Source organism: Microtus oregoni, unplaced genomic scaffold (genome assembly GCF_018167655.1).
Source record: "Microtus oregoni isolate MIOR12 unplaced genomic scaffold, Mior012 000086F_ref0000336, whole genome shotgun sequence".
NCBI classification, from domain to species: domain Eukaryota; kingdom Metazoa; phylum Chordata; class Mammalia; order Rodentia; family Cricetidae; genus Microtus; species Microtus oregoni.
In genome coordinates this window covers 4,023,592-4,049,013 of record NW_024544552.1, presented here as the reverse complement: position 1 = coordinate 4,049,013, position 25,422 = coordinate 4,023,592, and the positions used below count along the sequence as shown (strand labels likewise).

General features: G+C 43.5%; 2 protein-coding genes across 4 annotated transcripts; one reads left to right on the top strand and one right to left on the bottom strand.

Moving 5' to 3' along the window:
- The first annotated feature begins 308 nt into the window (after positions 1 to 308).
- Positions 309 to 7,611, top strand: LOC121442081 (protein Flattop). Of its 3 annotated transcripts, none has more exons than XM_041643554.1 (5): positions 309 to 357; positions 2,640 to 2,702; positions 2,894 to 3,007; positions 3,555 to 3,731; positions 7,515 to 7,611. In XM_041643554.1, exons 1-5 carry the CDS (start codon positions 331 to 333, stop codon positions 7,530 to 7,532), a joined length of 399 nt encoding a protein of 132 aa, XP_041499488.1. In that variant the 5' UTR covers positions 309 to 330; the 3' UTR covers positions 7,533 to 7,611. The 3 variants fall into 3 exon arrangements, with proteins under 3 accessions (XP_041499488.1, XP_041499487.1, XP_041499486.1); XM_041643553.1 differs by lacking the exon at positions 7,515 to 7,611 and adding an exon at positions 4,065 to 4,461 and having other exon boundaries at positions 2,894 to 2,974; XM_041643552.1 differs by lacking the exon at positions 7,515 to 7,611 and adding an exon at positions 4,065 to 4,461.
- LOC121442082 (succinate dehydrogenase cytochrome b560 subunit, mitochondrial) lies at positions 6,713 to 25,327 on the bottom strand. Its single transcript, XM_041643555.1, has 6 exons — positions 25,274 to 25,327; positions 20,671 to 20,727; positions 18,519 to 18,620; positions 15,009 to 15,070; positions 11,617 to 11,780; positions 6,713 to 7,441 (listed from the first exon to the last, which is right to left on the bottom strand). The coding sequence occupies exons 1-6, from the start codon at positions 25,291 to 25,293 to the stop codon at positions 7,337 to 7,339; spliced, it is 510 nt and encodes a 169-aa protein (XP_041499489.1). The 5' UTR covers positions 25,294 to 25,327; the 3' UTR covers positions 6,713 to 7,336.
- Positions 25,328 to 25,422: the final 95 nt, after the last annotated feature.

The following is a 25,422-nucleotide window of genomic DNA, read 5'->3' as shown; positions in this document are numbered from 1 at the left end:
AGTTAGTTCATTATACCACACTGTCGCACAGACTCAGCTCTTAGTGTCCCAGTTTGTTTAAATAGTTGAAGATGTCATTCAGAGACAACCTTGAAATTCTGAAGCAGGGCTAACATGTTGGGGAAAGAGGCAGCTGCTTCTCTGCCCACTTTTTTTTCATGTTTATTTGGTCCTCCACACTCTAAAAAAAAAAAGAAACCTAGGTTTCAGAGAAAAAGGAAGGGGGCAGTGTGAGCCCCAGAAGATAGCCAACCCCTGCTGATTGGGAGGTCCTCCCAGAAGGCTGCCCTTCTGCAGTTGCCAGGCAACAAGTGTAAACAGGACAGGATCATGGCCACTAACTACAGTGCCAACCAGGTAAGTTCTCGTTCTACCCCCGACATTTGATTTTACCTTCCAGATTCTACCTTTGGGCCTACCCCTCCAGCACATTCTGCTCCCCAAACAGACGCTGAGGGGACTGAGGGTTTCACCTCACAGTTGGGAAGGTCCAGGAACCAGCCAAAAGGGCCTGAGTTAAGCTTGTAGAGTGTAAACCAGAAGGCAGGGATTCTATTTTTACAGGCCAGAGTAAACGCTTTAGGCTTTGTAAGTCAAATAACAAAGTCACAGCTATTTACATGACAGTTCTCCCTAATTTGTTTTGGAAAAATTCAAGATGTAGTAACTAAAGCGAGTGTAGATGTGCTCCCGCTGATCCTAGGGCTTTGGAGGCAAAGCAGGATGGTCAGGTGTTCAGGGTATCCTTGGCTACAAACCGAATCCAAGGCTAGCCTGAGCTCCATGAAACCCCCCTCAAACACACACACACACACACACACACACACACACACACACACACAAATCCCGCCATGGTGGTATGTACCTGTAATCCCAGTATTTAGGACAAGGTGGCAAAATAATCACTGAAAGTTTGAGGCTGGCCTGGCCGACATATCAAGTTCCAGGCCAGCCAGAGTGTGGTAGTGGGACCCTGTCGGAAGACCCTGTTGGAAGACCCTGTCTACACATTTTGGAATTCTTTTTGGAAATAACATTTTGTTCAGTTGGAATTCAAATTTTAGTGGATTTTCTTCTTCTTCTTTTATGTGTGTGGGGGGGGGAGGTAAGGTATTGCTCCTCTGTAGCCTACCTAGACTAGCCCACAAACTCCAAATCTTCCTACTTCACTCTGGGAAGTAATGAGATTATAGGTGTGTGTATCATTATGGCCAACTACCTTTTGTTAAAGCAACACAAATGTTTGTAAGATCCATTATTTCGTCGCTGTTGTTATTTTTCAAGACAGGGTTTCTCTGTGTAACAGCCCTGGTTGCCCTGTCACTTTGTAGACCATGCTGGCTTTGAACCCATAGAGATCTGTCTGCCTCTGCCTCCCAAATGCTGGGATTAAAGGCGAGAGCCACCACCTCCAGGCTGTAAAAAAACATTTTTTGCCAGGGAGACAGAGGCAGAAAGCTGGACCCCTAGGGGCCTTAAATGATGGATGGACGGGCGGACTGACGAAAGGACAGACAGACAGATTTAGTAGGTATGACATTCACTGCTCTATGGTCATTCAAAAGCATGAAGCAATAGGGATTTGGTTACTTACCCTTGGTCTAGTCCAGCATTGCCTGACAAAGTAAATCACAAACATAATTTTAAAGGCTTTAGCAGCTATGTGAAAATTAAAAATTAAATTTAATAATGCTCAAGTGGAACCCAATAAAACCAAAGTATTTTATTTTAATTTTTTAAAAAGATTTATTTATTTATTATGTATAAAACATTCCTTCTATGTATGCTTGCATGCCAGAAGAGGGCACCAGATTTCATTATAGATGGCTGTGAGCCATCATGTGGTTGCTGGGAATTGAACTCAGGTCCTCTGGAAGAGGAGTCAGTGATCTTAACCTCTGAGCCATCTCTCCAGCCCCAACCAAAGTATTTTAATATTGATATTTTTTAAATTATTTTAAAAATTCTATACCCCCTCCACACACACATACCTCTCTTATACTAGCTCGTTAAAATCCATTTTTCCTGACTAGTGCAGAGGATCAAACCCTGGGCTCTGTCCGTGCTAGACAAGTACCCTACCACTGAGCTACACCCCAGCCTTCCAGTGTTTCATACTTAGCTTAAAGTGCCCAGTTTACTTGTTCCTTTTCACATGTTTAACATGCAGCCGGTTGCTATGTGCTGGGCAGCACACATCTTGAGCACAGATTGTAATCTTGCACTTGATTAGTAGGTACCAGATCCTGGGTTCAAGTCACAGCTGGCGAAACAGAAACACTTTCTTCTGTCTTTAATGTCTTCTCTTTTTGTATGTGCTTTCTTCTTTCTGTCGTGTTTTCGGGGCACTGTTGGGGCATCTTCACACACGTGTCGACTGTGTATGAAGTATACTGTTGTTCTAAGTCCCTCCCTCGTCTCCCCCCTCCAGCTGGGTCCTTTTCTTCCCAGATGTAGTGCCCACTTCTGCCTTCTTTTTAACCCATCACTTAGTCTCCCCCCTCCCTATATACCCCTTGTGAGAGTGAGTTAGAGTTCACATAGTTGTTGAAGCCTTTGGCGTTCAGGTACCGAGAACTGTGTCACGATTTCCTGAGCCTTTGAAGTGAAGCCTTTGAGTCTCCTCTTTCTCTCCACAGTATGAAAAAGCTTTCTCGCCCAAGTACTTGCAGAACTGGTCTCCAGCCAAGCCAACAAAAGAGGTACTCCGAGCTCAGTGCCCTCCAAGGCCAGTTGATGGTGACTGGCCTCCTGTTCTTTCTTCACCCACCTAACTTCTTTAGCCTTCTAATGGTCCACCTTCTCCTCTCCCATGCCTCTATTGCAAGCCCGCAGACACTTCGTTTTCTCCTCCCTTTCACTTCAAGTACTTCTCTTTCCACCTCCACCACAGAGAGCCTCTACTCATGAAGGTTACACTCAGATTATTGCCAACGATCGAGGTCATCTCTTGCCTTCGGTGCCCCGTTCCAAGGTGAGATTCCCCACGCCCATTCCCATCAAAAAGGTAAGAGTTAGCCAGGTGAGTGGTGCACACCTTTAATCCCAACACTCAGGAAGCAGAGGCAGGAGGATCTCTGTGAGTTTGAGGTCAGCTTGGTCCACATAGTGTATGCCAGGCCAGTCAGGACTATATAGATGCTGTCTCAAAACAAAACAAAAAGGGCTGATGCATAAAAATGGGGCTACAACCACCATATGGAAAATTAGAGTCCAGTCTGTGAGTGCCCCAACCTGCTAACCAATTTATCCACAGGACAGAGCTGTGCTGAGCACATGGAGGTCCTGAAGATGATGAATATGTAAACAGTGTTTTCAATATTTAAGCACAGGATTCCTTTATCACGCTTAGCCAAAGAATGCAAAATTTGTGTTGTAAGGAAAGGGGCAGAAAACCAGCATCATAGCTGAAGAGAGGAAGAGTGAGGAGACGATCCCTTCAGATGTTTCGTTATTAAGATGCAGAAGGGGCAGAAGGAACGTGAGGCCAGCAAGCCCTGGCAAGCAGACACAGCAGCCATGAGGACCTGTTGCACACTCCCTTTTTCTTTTAGGCAAGTCCTTGGGGTTCCTTCATGGGCACCTGGCAAATGCCCCTGAAGGTGCCACCTGCTCGGGTGACCTTGACCTCCCGCACAACTGCTGCTGCTGCCTCCCTCACCAAATGGATCCAGAAGAATCCTGATCTACTCAAGGCCTCTAATGGACTGCGCCCTGAAATCTTAGGCAAGGTATCCAGCCTTCCCATCTAACCCAAACTCCTACAGTCTCCACTTCTTCTCAACCTCAAAGCTGTTATTCCAATCCAGCAAGGGGAGGGACCTCTAACCAGTTCTGTCTTGTGTTGCCTAATCTTTAGTCACTAAGGTCTTAAGGAACAAAACAAAGCCATCTTGTTGCCCAGCCTTAACCCCAGTATAAAACAGTCTCAAGGGGAGGTTAAATATAACTATTCTTGACCTGCCCATGGTGTAGGAAGAAAGGGAGTTGAATTCTGAGGCTGACTGGGGATTATCTTGGCCTAACCAGAAATATGATCATCTTTCCCACTCTAACCCCGACAGCCCCATGACCCTGACAGTCAGAAGAAACAGAAGAAATCTGTCACAAAGACTGTACAGCAAGCAGCAAACCCGACCATAATTCCCAGTTCCCCAACTGTCGATGGTGACAACTCAGATGAAATTCAAAGCTCACACCCCTCTGCAGGCCACACACCAGGGCCCCAAACTCCAATTAACTCTCCCAAGTCCCCACCTGCAAGCCCGTGTTAAGACTCGCAAGTAGGTCCTTGTCTAGCTGAGACCCAGACTTGCAAAGCTCTAACTCTGCAGGGGAGGAGTCTCAGGAGACATTTTAGGGACTGACTGGAATTCGGAAGACCCTGTATTTAGAAACGTGAACAGAGAAATGGTGGGCCAGGAGGAAAGGCAAATTTGGGCAAATAAACATTGTTAAGTCTTTTACTGACCTGGGTCTTCTCCTTGTTCTATGGCTGTCTTTTGTAACCCATAATTTGAGAGAAGGCAGGGAAAGAGTAGGGGAAAGAACACCAAGACGTCTTTACTTTGGTTTTTCGAGACAGTGTTTCTTTGTGTAGACCAGGCTGGCCTGGAACTCACTCTGTGGAGCAGGTTAGCCTCAAACTCACAGATCCGCCTGCCTCTGCCTTCCAAGTGCTGAGATTAAAGGCGTGCAAGCAGGTCTTGATAAAGAATGTCATTTACACTTCAACAAAGACCAACAGGAAACTGGTCTGCATGACGTGAGGGTAAACCCTCAGAGCACCGAACTATGTAAACCAGCATCTTCAAAATCACAGGTAGGACACGTGACCCTTTCTAGGATTGTTTACCCACTAACTTAATGAATATATGGAGGTGCGCCTCAAGCTTGTGGAGGTCGGAAAACAACTTGTGGGACTGTGGGAGTTGGTTCTCACCTTCTGCCATGTGGACCCTGGGGATCGAACTCAGGTCGTCGGGCTTGGTGGCTGGAGCATATACCCACTGAGCTATCTCAGACAGACCAGCTCATAAGTAGAAAAAGGAAAAAGCTGGGGTGTTCCACTGCTCCTTCAGTCCCTAGATGGTTGAGAAGTGGTCAAGAGTCATGAAGTCTACATGCATTGCAGCCTCCAATCTGTTTACCGCTGCCCTGCTGGGCACCTTTCTGGCACTGGCTGTTAAATTTAATGCCCTTGCCAAGTCTAAAGCCAAAGGTATTTTCTCATGAACACTGACCCTACTCAAAGGACAACTTAGAAGACAGCTGTTTCAAGCTGGAGGAACTCTATACAATCTCCCAGGATAGTCAGATGTGATGGCATATTCTGTAATTCCAGCTACTTGGGGTGCTGAAGCAGGTTCAAGGTCCGCCTGGGCTTAGGTAACTTGGTATGGTCTGTCTCAAAAACAAACAAAAGACAATGGGACTGGGGCTACGGCTATGCTTGGCAAGCATGAACGGGACCCTAGGTTCAATCCTTAGCTACACAAGACTTCCCAGGGCCTGTCAAGAGAAAAGGGGAAGTAATCACTACTTAGGGCCAAAGACTACTTGGAACGGGGAATACAGGTGGCCAAGAGCCGAGGGTGATGCTAATGTGCACTGGGGGGGGGGGGGGGGGGGTTGGCAGAAGTAAAGAAGTAAGACCACACCAACTGGAGGGTAGCCTGGGTTAGAGTTCTAGGCCACTCAAGGATACATGGGGAGACCCTATTTCAAAGATTTCATGAGACTACTAGAGAAGCCCCACCCCACCGCTGAATTCACGTCTTCCTGTTTGATGCCCGTGTCTTCAATCCACTGCTTTGACTGATCTCCTGGAGTAGTATTTTTCTTGATGCCAGAGAACCACAGACTTTTGCATACTACCACGGAGTCAAGTACCTAGTCCCAAGATGAATCTCTTAGTCCGGAGCTGGAAAAACTATTAAACTAGCTCTCCTAGCTAGTGACTAGTTCAGTGGTACAGTGCTTGCTGGCATGTACAAGGAGCTGGCCTCCCCTAGCGCCACAGACAAAGCACTCCTGCTAAGGATTCAGGGTCCCAGTAGGGATAAAACAGCAAGCTCTCCCATTATATATATTTTTCTAGGATTCTGACACCTCACACCCCTGCTCGGCTTTAAAAATTCTCTACTAGTTTCCCCACCCCCTCGCTGCCCAAATCTTTCTCTGCAGGTCATTAACCCTTAGCTATCACCTCTACTGGCACCAGGTGTCCTTAAATGAAATATCTGCTGAACTGTACCAGGAAGTATATAACTAGCTATCCAGTTTGGGATGTGACCCTCTCAACAGAGCCAGACAGTGGTGGTGCACACCTTTAATCTCAGCACTCAGGAGGCAGAGGTACGCGGATCTCTGTGAGCTCAAGGCCAGCAAGGTCTACAGAGCAAATTCCAGGACAGTCAGAGCTACACAAAGAAACCCGGATTCAAATCACCCAGCCCTCCCCCAAAAAGCAAGCTCTCAACATGCTTACCCCTCTTTGCTCTTTCCTAAGGCTTCCCTGTAGTACCCAAGTCTCTTCACTACTTGTATGTGATGATGTCATATTTTTCCCAGTGGTCAGTTGTAGGATAATTATTTCTCCCTGGGAAAGGTCAGGCTGGAGGGTGTAAATGTCCAAGACCCAAAGGAAGGGGCAGAAATGAGACAGATCCTTTCTACTGACCCTCACTAGATTTCAAAGAATCAACATGAGAAATGAGTAGTACTTTAATCGTTTCCAAAGAAGATGGGACAAGAATTTAGATCAGAAAACATGACATTAAAGGTATGTTTCACTAGAAGTGAAAAACAGAAAGAATAGAAAATACAATTTTTGGATCGTCCTCATCCATCAAAAGCTGTGCATCTTTTCTCCAAGCACGAGCGTCCAAGATCCAGCTCGCTCTGTACCTCCTTCTAGCTAGGCAGAGTAATCCCCTCCACCTCCACCTCCCTTCTCAGTCCCGCTGTGTGGGTGCTAAAGGCCCCGAGCTGACCAATGAACAGAATTGTCCTTTAAGCCAGCAGCCTACAGACAGTGGCACCCAGGGCAGCCACAGAACTGGCATTGTTTCTACTGTCTCAGCAAGAAGTAGGTGAAAGCAGACCCTCAGCACAAATCAGTCAAATGTGGAGAGGGAGGAAGGGCTCCTGGCCCAGGGAAGACGGCCTTTCCTACTACTACAGTTCTTCAAGCATCTGCTGAGCTCTATGGGATCTGAAGCACGTGGCATCTAACAAATCAGGGGAACTTTGGTGGCTGGCGATAAGAGTGATAATAAACAGGAATATAAATCAGTGTAATAATGATTAGGACAATGCTGGAAATTTCAGCTCTTCACATGGCTGCCAGTCCTAGAGAGGACAGCATACTAAGAACCAAGACAGCCACTCCAGACTGCTGGACCTGGGGGATCGCCAGGCCTTTTCCTAAGTCCCACATCTGCAGAAAAAAGAGAAGAAAGTTTTATTTTTAGTAATTAGAACCCCAGTCACTCTTACAATTCCTTCCTCAGAAATTTTCTACCTGCTGAGTGGACAGCTCCCTTCTGAGGGACTCCAGAGAAGAGTACTACAGAGTACTACATCCTGTGCCCCAGCTTCAATCTCCGCAAAGTCACAACACAGTACCTACCCCTACCTCGCCATCACTGAAATAAGCCTCTCATGTGGGGCTGCTAAGGCAAGTGTTCTCCAGAAGGCCAGACGCCCTGTAAACAAAAGATTCCAGACTGTGCAGATACAAACCCACCCAGCGTGACAACACATCTAGATCCATGTTTCCTGAACGAGAGTCCTTCAAAACACAGCTTTGTTTTCTGAGATAAAAATCTTGTATAATCCAGACTAGCCTAGAAGTCCTGTAGCTCAGCGTGCGTAAAACTCAAGATCCAACAAGATCTCCTGAGTACATTGGGAGCATGGGACCTTGGGAGAGGGCTGAAGGGGGGAGAGGCAGGGAGGCAAGTCAATGTAGAGCTCAATAAAATCAATATAAAAAAATTCAAGATCCTTCTGCTTAAATTTCCTAAGTGCTGGAATTATAGGTATTCACCATGTCTGGCCCAAACATATTTCTGTACAGTATAGGGCATTATGTGGAATTCACTCTGTATACCAGGCTGGTTTTGAACTCACAGAGATCTGGCTGCCTGTACCTGCTAGGATTAAAGGCACGTGATACCACTGCCCTGTCTGTCTGTCTCTCTCTCTCTCTCTCTCTCTCTCTATATATATATATATATATATATATATATATATATATATATATATATTTGGACATGATCTCCTATAGATTCCTGGTTGACTTGGAACTTTCTACATAAACCAACTGGCTTCAAGCTTATAGGAATCTGCCTATCTGAGTATGGGATTAAAGGCATGTGCCACACCCCTCAGGAGAATCTTAATTCTTAATCAATTTCTTTCTTTTTCGTCCATGCTCTCCCATCCAGGTCTTCTCTATTGACCTAAGATACACTCAAATTCCTAGGCTCAAGAGATCCTTCAACCTCAGGCTCCTAAAGAGCTGGGACCACAGGCACTTACAGCAACACCTGGCTCTCAAATTTAAGTGGGGCCATAGTAGAAATGTATATATAATATGAGCATTTAAATTCCTTCTTCTTTTCAGTCTTCATCTTGTTTTGTTGGTATCAATCCACTAAGTGGTTGTCTCCCACTGGGTCAAAGGTCACATTTTGTAAACCTAAGAACGGAGGGGCTGTAGCTTAGTGGTAAGGCACTTGCCTTTTATGCACTAGCTTGAGTTACCAGTTACCAGTTTCCAGCACCAAAACCAAAACAAATGAAACCAGACTCTCAACTCTCTCACTCTCTAGGGTATGAACACTCTAGGGCAGTGGTTTGGAACCTGTGGTAGAGACCCTTCTCTGGGGGTCAAATAATCTTTTCACAGGGGCCGAATATCAAGTATCCTGCTTATCAGATATAATTATAATTACATATATATTATATAACAATATAACTCATAACAGTAGCAAAATCACAGTTATGAAGTAGCAACAAGATAATTGTATGGTTGGGGTCACAGCATGAGGAACTGTATTAAGGAGTCACAGCATTAGGAAGGTTGGGAGCCACTGCTCTAGGGCAAAAAGTAGTGTTCAGGTTTCACTCTGAGCACACGAAGCAGCCTCACCACATGCTAACACATGAACCTCTACAGGCTGACCATAAAACTGACTGACTCAGGAGTCACTGCGGAGAGGATACCCTCATCCCAATGCCTGGCCAGCTTCTAGGTAGATGACATGAAGCGTTGAGCAGGCTCCACAAGGAGCCGCTTTGCTCATGGAGTTCAGTGTTTCACAAGACACCGAGTCCTGGGTAGTGGTGGTAGGAGAAGCCTCCAGAAGGTCAAAGGCCCTCAGCTCCTCCTTTATAACCACACCATTTCCCCGTCCTGGAAGACCTTCCAGTCAGACACAATTTCATGGCAAGCAGTTAAAACCTGACCTGTACCCGGAGCTAGTGCTTTTTAAAAGAAAAACATAAAAGCAGATTTAGGGCTTAAAGCCTTTAAGTGGCTCACTTATCTCAACAAAGAGATTACCCTAATGGGTAGGAACCAAGGCAAAAAGCCTGAGTTCTGGGATTGTCAGGTGACCCCTAAGTCCAGCTCCACATTAAGACAAAAACAGACAGAAATAAGCCCCCATCTGGGCCAAGATGTGAAGCCTTCAGCTGATTTTCTTTATGGAGCTTTGTTCTGGGGAGTCGAAAGCCATTAGTGGAACTGCCTTTATCTCCACTGTCTCTCTCAGGACTAGAAGTCACTTCAAATCAAACTGAACACCGCTCCAGGGAGTACTTGATAAATATGCTTAATTTAATAGATCATTTAGTCTCACACTTTTTTTTTCATTCAACTGTCTATGGACCAGACTGAAATCCAGAAAATGTTTGTCTCTGAGGTTGCTCTGATGTGGAGGTTATAAAAGGTCAAACTAAGGCAAAAGCATCCAACTGATATTTTGTTTGGGTTCAAAAATAATGGAAGATTGGAAAAATACACTTTAACTCTTCTTGGAGAATAATACAAGAGTAAGGATCACAAAATACAAACTCTTAAAATGCTCAAACTTGCCAGGCAGGAAGATAATGAATTCAAGGTCCACCTGGTTACAGGGTGAGGACCAGGGCAGCCTGGGCAAGTCAGTAAAGTTCTGTCTAAAAATAGAACAGGAATCTGGGTATGTTCAAAGCCAGCCTGGTACACAGCAAATTTGCAGCTAACCTAGGTTTTATGAGACCCTGTCTCAAAAAGCCAAAAATAAATAAAGCAGACATGATGGCACTTACTCATCATCCCCGCAGTTGGCAATCTGGAGCTAGAGCTGGGTAAATAAGAATTTCAAGGCCATTCTTGGCTAAATAAGTTTGAGGTCAATTTTAACTACATGAGACCTTTTAAAAAAAATTGAGTGTCTGGGGAGACAGTTCAGTGTTATGAGCACTGCCTGCTCCTCCAAAGAAACCAGGGTTGGTTCCCAGCACCCACAAGGTGACTCAAAGCAATACCATCTCTGGTTTCCATGAGCACCAAGCATGCACATGGTTGGTGCACAGACATACATGCAGGCAACACAGCAAATAAAGTAAAAATAAAATTTAAACTAGTAAAAAGTTTTTTAAAAGGATGGAAGATGTAGCTATGTGGTAGAGTCTAGCATGCACAAGATCCTGGGTTCAATTCCCTGCAGCACACTAAGAAACCATGACAACAAGAAGCACAAAAACCACCCTAGAATCCTTGACACCTGATTTGTGTTTGCTCTCATTCCTTCCAGCTACTCAATACAATCTAAAGAGAATATACCTGAGTCTGCCCAGACTTGTCACTCTGGGTGAAAAGGAATGCTACACTGAAAGCAGTAACTGCTTATATCTAGCTCTCAATTAAATTCCCAGTGTCAAGAACAGTGCTGACAATTAACAGGGACCAGTTCATATTTATCTAATAAGACAGGTCTTCTTTGTCAGATCTGCTTTCAGGGGTCTTTTAATAATTACATACCTCTTAAAACTTCACAATGATTCCTTTCAGTACTGGCCTAACCCACACTTAAAAAGGAATGCGTGGGGTGGGGGGACACGACCTTGAGTAAAGACCCAGTACAACTAGCCTCAAGAATGGTACTAGAGGCCTGGCAAGACAGCTCAGGAAAAGGCACTTGCTGTCAAGCCTGACAACCTGAGTTCAAGCCCCTGGATCACTGTATGAATAGTAAATAAATAATAAAATGAAAGCAGACAGACAGACAAGGTTTGGCCATGTGTGGTGCTCATGCTTATAATCCCAGCACTTGGAGGCAGAGTCAGGAGGATAATCACAAAATTCAAGGCTATTCTGGTCTAGACAGCATATTCCAGGCCAGCCAGAGTTACACAGTGAGAGCGCCTGTCTCAACAAGCAAATGAAGGACAGCTCTAAGGGTAAAGGTACAGCATGTGCAAGGCCCTGGGTTCGATGACCCAGTATCAGAAAAGTGGTGGGAAGAAGGGAAAACACTAAACTTAGAAATAAGGGAGAGGACCCTCTTAGCCTTCCCACTCCCTTTACTGAGGAAACATACAAATCCACAACTAACTTACCAAGTGTCGGATCCCATTCCACGAGTGGTACATGAGAGGGAAGACAAACACAAACTTCGCTGTGTGGATGAGTGCTGGACCCAAAGACAGGGACTTCACAAACATCAAATAAGACTCAAAGCTCCCAGGAAGCAGCAGCGCCGACAGGCCAAAAAGAGAAACCCCTAGGGAAAAGAAAGCCTTCAGGTAGTGTAATGGATTAAGCTGGGTTCTATGACACTTCTTGATACCTGATACAGAGAAAAGTTAGGTCAGGGATGTATTTTAGTTGCCAAAATGTTTGACTAACATATACAAGCCCTGGATTTGAAACTAGCACCAATAAAATCCATGTATGGGGGACTGGAGACATGGCTCAGCAGTTACAAGTGAATCCTGATCTTGCAGAGAACCAGAGTTTGGTTCCCCAAAACCACAATGAGTAGCTTACACCACCTGAAACTCTAGCTCCAGGGGGATTAAACACCTCCAGCCTTCAAGGGCGCCTGTACTCACGTGTACATATCCCCCTATAAATAAATACACACACACACACAATTAAAAAAAACAATAAAACTGTATTTTATAAGACATGTAGGCTGGAGAGATGGCTCCACTTCCAGAGGACCTGGCTGGGTTCATTTTCCAGCACCCGCATGGTTGTTAACACCACCTCTAACTCCAGTTCCAGGGGAGCCAACGCCTTCTGGACAATTCAGGCAGCAGGTGTGCACACAGTGCACAGACATGCATACAGGAAAAACACTTAGAAATAAAAATGAAAAAAATTAACCAAACAAAGCTGGGTGGTGGTAGTGCATGCCTTCACTTGGGAAGCAGAGGCCAGGCAGATCTCTGTGAGTTCAAGATCATACTGGTTTACAGACAGCTAGGGCTGTTACACAGAGAAACCCTGTCTCAAAAAAAACAAAAACAAAACAAAAGGAAACAAAAAGCTTAACCAAACAAAACATGTATGGTAAAACATGCCTATAATCCCAGGACTTGGGAGATAGAGGAGGATTAGAAGTTCAGGATTGTTGGGAGTAGTAGTACTGGCCTTGGATCCCAGCACTCAGGAAGCAGGGCCAGAATTTCTGTGAGTTCAAGACCAATCTGGTCTACACAGTGCATTCCAGGACAGCCAGACCCTATCATTAAAAAATAAATAAATAAATAAATAAAAATTTTAAAAAGTTCAGGTTTATCCTGGGCTACATATAAATTTTGAGGTTAGTCTAGGTTACAAGAAACCTGTAAAAAACAAAAACAAAAAACCTCAAAAAACAATAGTGGTAGGACAGGGATGGAGAGATGGTTCAGTGGTTAAGAGTATACTGCTCTTCCAGGAGACCCAAGATAAATTCCCAGCACTTACAGTGGGTGGCTCATAACTGCCTGAATCCTGGTTTCAAGGGATCCTGCTTCCACATATATGCGGCGCGCACACACACACACACACACACACACACAAATCTTAAAAAGAAATAGAAAAATTTAAACTCATGTTCAGATTGTATCTCATGTTATAGTGAGAGGGTCCAATTTGGCTCAGGAGTGAAGTGTTAGCCTACCATAGATGTGGTTTGGGGCTCAACCTCCAGAACAGGAGGGAGGTTTGTGGTGGTGTAGCCTGCCCTGGCTACAGGGATTCTGAAGGTAAAATGAAATTGCAGTATGACGAGTTACTCCCCCTTTTAACATCCCTCACAACTAAAAAAACCAAACCTCACTGACAGCTGAGAAGTCACCTTACTGCTGGATCAGTCACGATGACTACACAGTCTGCAGTCAGCCCGGCCTACCTGAGTCCCAGGGTAGTCAGTCCCATGTGAAAATTCCCGAAGACATTAAGTCTGAGGTTTCCTGTATCTTCCTCTGGGAACAGCCCCTCTAGACCCCTCCTAGAACCTGGGTGCCAGAATAGAGACTCTTCAAAGAGCACAGTACAGAGCAGCTAAAGTTGCCATGTCTGTAAAGTGCTATGTGGGGCTATGTGATTGGCACTAAGTGCTCTGCCCCTTCTAGAAGCTGCCAAAAACTCTTTCAGACACTTCTTTGAAAGCCCTGCAATAAAAATGAAAACACCTAAAGAATCCCAGGAAAGCTCTCCAAGTGACCATGAAAACTTAGATTGGTAGAACCTTGTTATCTTTATCTACAACGCTGTTACACTAATAAAATATGTTCTGGCCATCTGCTTCCCCGGAATCTCTCGGACTCAGGAGTATGCAAATGCTAACTTAGAGTGAAGCTCTATTCAGCACGTCCTCTGCTGGTGACAGTCCTTGTGCATGTCCAATGCCCAAGATTACTACGCCGATTATTAATACAAACAATAATCATAACAGCCTATATTCAGAATTATATGTAGCTAATTAAATTTACAGTCATTAGTAGGCATTACAAATAAAAAGAATAATGATCCAGGGAATCTCAAAAGAAACAGGAACTCTTTTTTTTTGGTTGTTGTTGCTTGAGATAGGATCTCACTAAGTAGAACGGACTGACCTCAAACTCAAGGAGAGTGGTCTGTCTCTGCCTCCTGAGTGTTGGGGTCAAAAGCATGCACCACCATGACCAGCTGGGAATTCTTGGAACATATTCTATAGGAATAAAGCCTACTATGTCTTGGTTTTTGTTTGTTTATTTGTTTTGTTTTCTGAGACAGGGTTTCTCCGTAGCTTTGGAGCCTGTCCTGGAAGTAGCTCTTGTAGACCAGGCTGGCCTCGAACTCACTGAGATTTTCCTGCCTCTGCCTCCCAAGTGCTGGGATTAAAGGCGTGGGCCACCACTGCCTGGCGTTTTTTTTTTCTTTTTTTATTACTTTTAAAAGATTTTTATTTTATTTTTATGTGTATGGGGTTTTGATTGCAAATATGTATATGTACCAGTTGTGTGTCTGGTGTCCAGAGAAGCCAGAAGAGGGTGCTGGATCCCCTGGAACTAGAATTACAGATGGTTGTGAGACACCATGTTGGTTCTGGGAACCTAACCCAACGTCAGTCCTACAAGCATAGGAAATGCTAATGAGTTATAGTGGGAATGTGGGAACTCATAATTAATTTTTAAAGGAATGAATTAATAAAAAGGGTAAAAAGAGTTGGGGGATGTTGTAATGCTACCTTTAGCCCCAGCACTCAGGAGGCAGAGGTAGGCAGATCTCTGTGAATTTGAAGCCAGGCTGATCTACATAGTGAGTTCCAGGACAGCCAAGGCTACACAGAGAAACCCTGTCTTGAAACCCTCCCCCCAAAAAAGTCAAGCTTAAAGGGATTACATTCACTCTAAGTCAAGTTACTGAGGTACAAAAGAGGCAGGGATAAGAGTCATAGAAACACAGTTTCAAAGATCCCTTTGTGCACACAAAGATCTGTGTATGTGTATGTGTGTATGTAAATATAAATACATACCTCCACTTAAGGCCATACCAGTGCCACGGTGGCAAATGGACATTGCCATGGGAAGAGACCATCTACAAAGAAACATACAAAGACAATTTTAAAAAAGGATGCCAGGATTTGTTTTTGTTTTTTGCTTTTTTTTTTTTTTTAGGATACATAATTTTAAAACAAAAAAATAAAAGCCATCTGGGGCTAGAGACATGGCTTAATGGATAAGAGTACTTGTTACTCCTGCAGAAGGCCTAAATTTGGTTTCCATTACCTGAGTGGTGGTTCACACTCAGTTCTGGGGTCCTGTCAAGCATTCTAACCTCTAAGGGACCAAGCATACATTTGGTATATACAAATACATGCAGGCAAAACATTCACAGACATAAAAGAAATTCTTAAAAACAAAAAGCAAGAAAACCCCACCCAGCTTTCACATTCCTATTTCCACTTTCTAATTTTGAAAATAAGAACTTTGACTGAGTACACAGCTCAGAGGTAGAATGCTTATGTATCATGCATGAGGCCCTGAGTTCAATACACTGCAAAAAAGAACAACAACAAAAAAAGATTCATTTTAAAAAAACATCTTAAACTGGGCGGTGGTGGCGCCTTTAATCCAGCACTCAGGAGGCAGAGGCAGGAGGATCTCTGTAAGTTTGAGGCCAGCCTGGTCTACAAGAGCTAGTTCCAGGATAGGCAACAAAGTGACACAGAGAAACCCTATCTCAAAAACAAGAAAACAAAACAAAACAAAAAAAAATCTTAAAAAAAAAAAAACCAGATGTGGTGGTACATGTCTTTAATCCCAGCAGTTCTGAGGCAGAGGCAAGTAAGTGGATCTCTATGTTTGAGGCCAGCCTGGTCTAGAGAGTGAGTTCCACGACAGTCATGACTACACAGAGAAACCATTTGAAAAACAAAAATAAATAAGTAAAAATAACAAGTATCTCTTGGGGCTGCAGAAATGGCTCAGCAGTTAAAACACTTGCTCCTTTTGCAAAGGCCAGAGGTTCAGTTCCCAGCACCCATGACCTGTAACCCAGCTCCAGGGTATCTGGCACCCTCTTCTGGCCTCTGAGGGTACAGGACATGTATGTAAGTGGTGTACATGCCAAAAACAAACAAACAACAACAAAACACTCATACATATCTAATAAAACTAAATCTTTTTAAAGAGTTATTCCTTGATTTTACAAAACTAAAGTACTGCTACCATTGAGAAGAAGAAATAAATACAACTCTGACTCTTTTCACCCAAGGCCCCACACTGGTGCCAATCAGAGCTCGTTCAGCTAGAGAGCAATCATGCTGGTTGTGGTGACTCATGCCTGTAACCTCAGGTTACACAGCGAGACCCTGTCTCAAAAAACAAAAAACAAACTTAAATCATTCCAGGCCAGTCTGGACTATATAGGACTCTGTTTCAGAAAACAAAGAAACAGAAGCACTGTGCTAACTACTTCCGACACCTTTCCTTGGCATGTTATTTAGGAAATAGCCCCACGTTGCCTACTGTTTCTTTTTTCATGCAAAGTTCCATAATTGGACCTAATGTCAATTTTTTCAATCGACTTGTGAAGAAAGGCCAGGCTTATCTGGAATTATCTCCATCCTCATAAACCTACCCCTCCCCAGCCCCCTCCCCTCATTTTGAGACAGGCTCTCACCATTTACCCTATATACTAAGATCCTTTATTAACCTTCTGTTAGGGTACAATGTCCAATTTCTACAATAAAAATTATTTCTGGAATCTGAGCTGGAAAAAAATCCTGAAGGGTTGTGGTATTTGTGGAGGTGGTTAAAAAAAAATGACCAGTATCCCCTGGCAGGGACCCAAGTAAAGAGGGCAGCAAGCTCAAGACGCTTTGCTGAGTTAGTGTTTATTTATTTTTAATTTTTAAAAGCTCTATAGGGATTCTTTAAGAAGACATAAACAAAATCAGCTAGCACTTCTACTTCTGAAAACAAGAGATGAACAAACATATATGTATACACACACACACACAATTGCAAGCACAGTATATATCTTAGCTCTATCCGACAAGAGGACCTAAAGTCAATGACGTGCTGGTAGCAGCGAGCACATCTAACACTCCAGTACTGATGCCATATTGAAGAACTCCTAGTAGCCATGGCTAGAACAACTTGAGCATCAAAATAAACAATGACTGTAAAAGAGTGTAACTTCTGTGCAAAACAGGAATCCTTAAAAGAAAGCAAGGTTTGCCCTACAGAAAGAAAGAAATCTAAAGAGTATATGCAATAAGGCAAGCATGGTGGACTCAACCTATAATCTCAATCTCTACTGAGGTGGAAGCAGGAGGGTAAGAAATTCAAGGTCAGCCTCAATTACACACTGAGACTGAAGCCAGCCTGAGCTAAGTAAGACCCTGTCTAAAGCACCAATAAATAAAAAAATTAGTAAATCATGAAGTCGAGAAATGAGCAAGACGTCCAGAATCTAGAAACTGCAAAAACAAATGGATTCCCCTAGAGCCCAAGGAAAAGATAGCCCCTGTTAGCTCGCTTATTTATTTTAAAATATTTCATGTATAATTTAGTGTACCATGGTACACAAAATGCAAACTTTGGGGAGTCAGTTCTCTCCTTCCACCATGCGGGACCAGAAGATCAAACTCGGTCGTCAGGCTTAGCAGGAAGAACCTCAACCTACTGAACCCTCTTCTCAGCCTGATAACTTTAGCTCAATGGAGCGAGTCACATTTCTAACACAAGTGCAAACGTATGAACTTGTGTGTTCTTTCATAGCTCAGGCTGGCCTTAAATTTGCTATGCAACCGAGGACAGGTTAAACTCCTGATCCTCCTTCCTCAGCACCCAAGTGCACCACCTGGATCAGCCTCAAATGGCAATTTTTTTTTTCTCTGTGAAACAGCCCTGGCTGTTGTTTTGCAGACCAGGCTGGTCTCAAACTCACAGAGATCCACCTGCCTCCTCCTCCCAAGGCCTGGGACCAAAGGCCTGTGCCACCATGGCTGGACTTTAAACAGCAATTTTAAGATCAAACAACCTAGCATAACACATTCCAATGCTATAAGATTCTGCTGTTTATATGCTAAGGACTCATAGTAGGAAAGTACTAAAAGTCATTGTTCTCCATAATTAAACCATAAGAGCAGAACACTCTGTATGTGAAATAAAAACGCTACAATTCAAAACAAAACATTCCACAGTCTCAAATTCAGTGTTGTGTGGTGTGACGGCAACGTACAGGACAAAGTGTGTGTGAAGTCTTCAATGTAACAGCAAGCAATTCCAGAAACACCTCTGACTCATGAGCTCTTTGCGTCTGAACTTTCTTTTTGGCAGTTGTGCATTCAGAAATCTTTCACTTGTGGTGAACTTTCTCAAGACACTCCCACCGACAGATGAAGAAGCTGCACGCTGGTGTGGACAGTACCGTCATTACTGCTCAGCCCACTGCTCCCACGTGCTCCCATGTGCTGCATTCAATAAGTTACTTAAAAAAGGGCTAACTCTAGACCATCCAGCTCCAGTGTCCTTACCTGTAGATACTGATATGGGGAGAAACAGGACGGTTTGAACTCGTGTTCTTGTTCCAGAACCGCTCCATCTCTTCTTTGGCTGTGGTTCCCAACGGAACAGCACTAAAATAAAACAAGAGGTTCAAAAAGGACTAAGGTTTGTATTTTACATAGTAAAAAGTGTATTTTTAAAGTTTTATCTTATTTTAATCATGTGTGTGTGTATCTGTGTGTGGGTGTGTGTATGTTACTGCAGAAGCCTGAGGAGGCCTGAAGAGGGTGTTGGAACCCAGAAGGCTGGAGTTACAGGCGAGGGTTAGCTATACATCATGGGTGTTAGGAACTGATCTGGGTCTTCTGCAAGAACAGTACATGCTCTTATACTGTGCTACCCCTCTAGCCCTTAGATGTCTTATTTAAGAAAGGAATGGTTGGATCAGGAGGATGGCTCAGTGAGGAGGTGCTTGTTGACAAATTTGATCTCCCTGGATGCACATGGTAGGAGAAAAACCACTCCCACAAGATGTCTTCTGACCATCACCTGACCATCCCTGAGCCCCACCACACACACATCAATAAGTAAAATATATATAAAGGATACGGGTGAAAAATACATTAAAAAAAAAAAGATAAGGCTCAAAAGTTAAAGGCAGAGGCTGCTTTCTCTTCCAGAGGACCCGAGTTCGATTCTCAGCACCCACATGGTGGCTCATAACAGTAACTCCAGTACCAGGCAATCCAACTGACCTCCTAGACACTGAATAAATGTAGTACACAGACAAAAATGCAAGAACACCCATACAGATAAAATTAGATAGAAAAAAGTAAAGAACGCCAGGCAGTGGAGGTACACTCCTTTAATCCCAGCTCTCGGGAGGCAGAGGCAGGTAGAGCTCTGTGAATTCAAGGCCAGCCTGGTCTACAGAGAGAGTTCCAGGACAGTTAGGCTGCCGCACAGAGAAACCTTGTCTCGGAAAAAAAAAAAAATTTAAAAAAAAGAAGAAAAGGTAAAGACCATAAAAAGATAAAGTGGCACACAGCAGCACACCAGCAGAGGCAAGAAGACTGGGAGGCCAAGGCCAGCCTGGACCACATAGTAAGTATAAGGCCAGCAAAAGAGCTCACAATCCTAGCACATAGGAGGTAGAAGCATGATGATCAAGTTCTGTATCATCTTTATCCACATATCAAGCTTGATGATTATCCTGAATTACACGAAGCCCTGTCTCAAAACAAAACAAAACCCAAGCCTAAAAAAAAAAAAAACAAAACCAAAAAGAAAACATAATAGTTATGTATATTTATGAGTCTGACTAGGTTCTGGCTGTAGGAATAAAAAGGCCATAGTTCTCTAAAGTACATTATTTGGTATAAACAGAAAATTCGAAAATCAGCTGTGTATCAGATAAGCATTAATCAGCTAATTTCTTAATGATAATGATTATGCTAGTACAATTATACTGTTATGTAAGCAAACAAACATGTTAGCAATTGATGAACCTGGATGAAATGACCACAGGACTACACACACACTGACTGTCTATAATGTCAGCACACAGAGGCTCACGCTGGGGTCACCGAAGGTCAACACCATGCTGCGCCACACTGCAAGACTTACTCGAAGAAACAAGGCAATGAGACCAACACAAAGGACCAAAAATGTACTATTCTTATTTTCTGAAAGTATAAGGTTTTTGATATTTCCAAGGTAAAAACCTTTAAAAAAAATTGTTGAAGGCAACTGCTGAAGTCAACAACTAGGAATAAATATTTAGCAGGAAAAAGTAAAACTCCCAGAGATTCAGCTTCCTCTGCCTCTGGAGTGCAGGAACCACACCCAGCTTTCTACAGCCTTTTCATGAGGAAAAAAGTTAATAATATAAAAGAGTCATAGTATGTAGACTAATTTTTCCTACGTTTTAATCTTTTAATCAACATTTGTTCACGTGGCTGAGTTGCCTTTACTCTGTACTGCCCATCCTGTGTTCTCGACGGCTGGCTGGAGACTCCGCCTTTCTTTCCAGAGCTCTTTCTGTCCAGAAGTCCCTGCTATACCTCCTGCCTAGTTATTTATTAAACCAATAATAGCCCTGTTTAGCTTTTTATTAAATCCATCACAGTGACACACCTTCACACAGTGTAAAGGAATTCCATAACAGACTTCAAAACTTACTTTCTGAGACAAAGCTGAGAGTTAAGGTGGGCTCGGAGGCAGTGACGACCAACGTGTCTGCAAGAGATTCAAGAAGACAAATTTAGTCACTAACACCAGCATATCAACTTCCCCACCTGTACTATATATATATATATATATATATATAGTACATATATATATATGTACTATATATATATATAGTCTTGTGAGACAAGAAACAAGTTTGTTGTGTGTTTTTTGAGACAGGGTCTCATATAGTCTAGGCTGGCCTCAGACTCACTATGTAGCTAAAGTCTTTCCCACCTCCCAAGTGCTAGGAGTTCACATTTGTCTTCAGGATGTTTTTGTTGTTGTTTTGTTTGTTTTAAAGCTAGGTCTTACAGGAGGTTGTTTGACCACACCTCAACTTTGGCACGAGAAATAATTTAGGTGCGGACTGGTCCCGGATCCCGACATAGGTTAAATAAAACACAAGAGTTTAATAAGGGGGTTGTAATAGTTCAGCGCTTGCCTAAAATTCAAAGGATAAGGCTTTGGGTTTAATCCCCAGCATTGCAAAAACTAAAAAAGCCAAAATGAGAAATTGACACTAGGAAGCACATAGTTTATGTATGGCAGAGACCTGCTCCAAATGGATGAATTAAATTTTGAAGAACAAGGGATCTGAGGATGGGCAGTCCTAATATTAAGCCAGGTCATTTCAAAAACTACCATCTGGAGCCAGGGAGATGGCTCAGTGGATAAAAGCACTTTATAAAACCCTGACAACCTGAGTTCAGTCCTACAAAACCCACCTAAAGGCGAAAGACGAGAATCAACTGTACAGAGTTCTCTCTGTCACATGTGCACACAGCCACACACACACATGCAATAATAATAAACAATTTTTAAAAATTAAAAGCCTACCACCTACTTCCAGCTAACAGAGACAAACTTCAAGTCCCAAAGCTTTCTACATGGTAGTATAAAAACATGAGAAAGCAAAAATTCTCTCCATTCCCACAAAAAGTATTTACAAAAAATAATTACTTTTTCTACCTAAAAATTGCTACTTAAAAAAAAAAATTACATGGACTGGAGAGATGGCTCAGCAGTTAAGAGCACATGTTGCTCTCTTAGTGGACTAGGGTTTAGTTTCCAGCACCCACATGGTATTCACAACCATCTGTAACTTCAATTCCAGGAAACCTAACGCCCTTTTCTGGACTCTGAAGGCACCAGGCACACACCTGGTACATAGACCAGGCAAAACACTCATACACATAAAAAAAAAAATAATTAAATTTTTTTAAAATTACATTTTATTTATTTTGTGTGTGATGGTGTACACCACAACACACATGTGGGAATCAGACAACTTGCAAGGACCTGGTTCTCTCCTTCCAACATGTGGATCCTGGGATCAAACTCAGGTAATCAGGTTTGTAAACTGTAATACCGGCATTCCGGAGGTAAGACACAAGACTGCTGTAAATTCAAGGCCACCCTGGTTTAAACAGCAATTTCCAGCCAGCCAGGGCTATATCAAGACCTTGTCCAAAAAGCCAAAAAGGAAAATGAAAAAGAAAAACATTCAACAACACATTCTTTAATCTCCTAATTCCAGCGAACACTTCCAAAGCATTGAAGAAGGTGACCACAATGAAGTTCTGGAAGCCAAAACATTTACTATGTTAATTCTATGTAATTAGAATTGTTCACTATGTGCAAGGCATGTGGAGATAGAAGAGCTTATTAAGACCCCAAACCTGAGCCAGATAGTGGAGATGCACACCTTCAATCCCAGTACTCAGGAGGCAGACAGTGGTGGATCTCTGAGTTTGAGGTAGGTTGGTCTACTCTACAGAGTGAAGAGTGCCAGGACAGCCAAAGCTACAGAGAAACCCTGTCTCAAAAACCAAACTAAAAAACCAAAAACGAACAAATAGTATATCTTACCTGGATAATTTATTTTAAAAAATTTAAACTCCTGCATCTAATAGTTTAGGAATTAGCTTTCTAGACAGTAGGTTGTGGCACATGTCTTTGATCCCAGCACTAGGGAGGCAGAGGCAGGCAGAGTCTACATTTGAGTTCGGCCTAGTCTACAGAGCAAGTTTCAGGACAGTCAGGGCTGTTACACAGAAAAACCCGCTCTGGAAAAATAAAACAAAACAAACAAAAGTCTAAACAAACAAACAATCGTCTAAATCCAATAGTGTTCTAAAAGGTTTATGATGTCCATCAAATCATCGACATTAGACACATATCATTTCAAGAGCCTTATGCTCTACAACAGAGCATCAGAAGGGACCATTATTCGAAGAGAAAAACCCAGCCAACCCTTCTTCAGTTCTCTCTCTTCCCTTTGGAGGCAAGAGGTGAATGCAGACATTGTGTACTGAGGGCTCTTTGAAAGAAGTGGGAACAAATCTCTTTAAATCAACTGAATTGTCTCTGAAGTTGCAGGGCACACATTCCTCACACCAAGTTAGGCCCTGTCACTCAGCTACCCAGCAAGAGTTTGCAGATGTGGGCTGGAATCTACCGCATGTTCTTCTGTCTGGTGCTATTGTTTCCCCAAATACCAATGTACGCTCGACACAAGGCCCTACAGAAACAAGCTGCATGAACTCCATAGCCTTATTTGAAATATGAAAGTAAGTATCTATCCTTGTGTTCCACGTGCAACCAGAACCTCTGAAAAGACTTTCTGTGCTGGAAAGGAGCCAGCGAGACGGTTCAGAGAGCAAAGGCACTTGCCACCAAGCCAACCTTAGTTGGACCCTTGGGAGTCACAATTGTCCTCTGACCTCCCCACACAAGCCACGGCGCATGTGTGCCCACCCACACCCACAATAAAGGAAAGTGAAAAGATTGTAAAGGGTTATGGCTAGAAGCAAGTGCTTTGTTTTGAGATAGGATTCTACTCTGTGGCCCAGGCTGACCTGGAACTCATGCTATAGCTCAGGCTGGCTTCAATATTACAGCAACCCTTCCTGTCTCAGTCTCCTAAGTGCTGAGACTACAGGTGTGAGGGTGTGAGCCTCCTCAGGCAGCTGATTAAGTCACTTATTGTAGGGCCCGGGATGTCCTGAGCACATTGTCCAATACTTCCAATAATTTCTGTATTACTTATTATGCCCAATATAATTTAAATGTTCCATAAATGTTATGCCATATGGTTTAAGAAAGAGGGGTGCTACCTATGTGCAGTCCAAATACAATCAACGGGGAAAAGTTGATATATATGTATATATACACACACCAACAGGCAGTCCAGATAAACCAATCCCATGCCTACACGAGAACAAAGGTTTTGAAGCAAACAATACCCATTAAGTGCTGGACTGAGAATGAGTATCTGAATGACAGAAGGCTACAGCAGGGTAATACCTACAGTTTCATCCACATGAACTCAGCATAACACTTGTCAGGTAACAAACTCAAACTGCTTTTTGTAACTTGTTCTTCAAATATTTTCAGCCTGAGACTGGCTGACTCCAGGAAGAACCCAAAGATGAAGACTCTAAACACTAACCCTGAAACTCCTAAAATGAAATGTTTGAAACCAATACGATCATTTCAAGCTAAATGTTAACTCACCCAACAAGCCCTAACAGTCACCAACATATGTTACATCAAAGAATTTGAAGGCATTCAATTACGCGTCACGTAACTAAGACTGAAGGACGCAGCTCTGGAAAACTGGTCCTGTCGTATCTCAGAGAAGAGACGCTTAAGAAAATGCACAGCACCATGAAAATAAGAGTAAAGATAACTGACCCCAACTTCCAAAGACTCACTTTGTAACAAAGAAAACTAAACAGAATTCCTCTATTTTTATACTGCATGACTGAAGTGGAAAGAGAAATGAAAACACATTTGGGAGAATCAGGGACTGGAATTTCAACAGCACTGAAGTTAGTTTTCCATAACAAATAATTTCCAAAAATAGGCAGGCATAAAACTGCGTTGGAATTCGTACCACAACTGTCTATGCCCTCACAACTATAGAGGCTCTGGGGATGATACCAAAAGAGTGAAGAATTCAGAACAAAAGAAAATCTCTGGACAGGAAATTGATTTCAGAGAAAAGCGGGGGTATCCACCATAACATAACGCTAATGAAAACAAAGCGAATTTTCTGGGCAGCAGCAGAGACCCACTCCGGCTGCTACTGCTAACCCTGGGCTGGGAGGGATACATTTGGAAACCAGATAGTGCCCACGCGTTACAGCAGCATAACTGCCAGGGATTAGGAAGCATGGAGGTGCAACACGGAGCCCCTCCCCCATGGTCCCTAAATCCCCCTCCCCGCAGGCCTATGGGGCAACTGATCTTGAAGTTAGAGGTTTTTGGAGCCTCGGACCTGGGTGGGTTCACAAGAGCAATTTGGGAAGAGGCTTTAGACGTGGGTGGAGCAGAGGGACAGCCGCGGCACTCATCCACACAGAGTGACCTCTAAGCCCTTCCGAGCCCGCGCAGGACTGGGGGATGCTAGGATCCCTGGGGCGCGGCCTGCACATCTACGGTCCTTTCCTTGTCCCCGTACGCCTACGCCGCTGTCACCACCCTGAGGGCCCAATTCAGGTCCTCCAAGGATAGCGGGCACGGATTCCCAGCCCCAGGCTAAAGTCACCTCAGCAAGAGCGCAGCCATCTTGAGTTCCGGTCTGGACGGAAATGACGCACTGCTCCCATGCAGCCCCTCCCTTTGCGGAGGAGCGGGCGGGGCTGTCATGTGACGACTTAGTTTTTGTTTTTTTTTTTTTTTTTTTTAAAGCTGTGT

Bases quoted from the DNA above. Each gene is read 5' to 3' on its own strand.
- LOC121442081 (XM_041643552.1), top strand. From the start codon at position 331: ATGGCCACTAACTACAGTGCCAACCAG. The intron at 2,703-2,893 runs GTACTCCGAGCT...CCTCCACCACAG, and splicing joins CAGCCAAGCCAACAAAAGAG to AGAGCCTCTACTCATGAAGG. The intron at 3,732-4,064 runs GTATCCAGCCTT...TAACCCCGACAG, and splicing joins GCCCTGAAATCTTAGGCAAG to CCCCATGACCCTGACAGTCA.
- LOC121442082 (XM_041643555.1), bottom strand. From the start codon at position 25,293: ATGGCTGCGCTCTTGCTGAG. The intron at 20,728-25,273 runs GTGACTTTAGCC...AATCTCTTGCAG, and splicing joins ATGGCTGCGCTCTTGCTGAG to ACACGTTGGTCGTCACTGCC. The intron at 15,071-18,518 runs GTAAGGACACTG...GTTTCTTTGTAG, and splicing joins CCCCATATCAGTATCTACAG to ATGGTCTCTTCCCATGGCAA.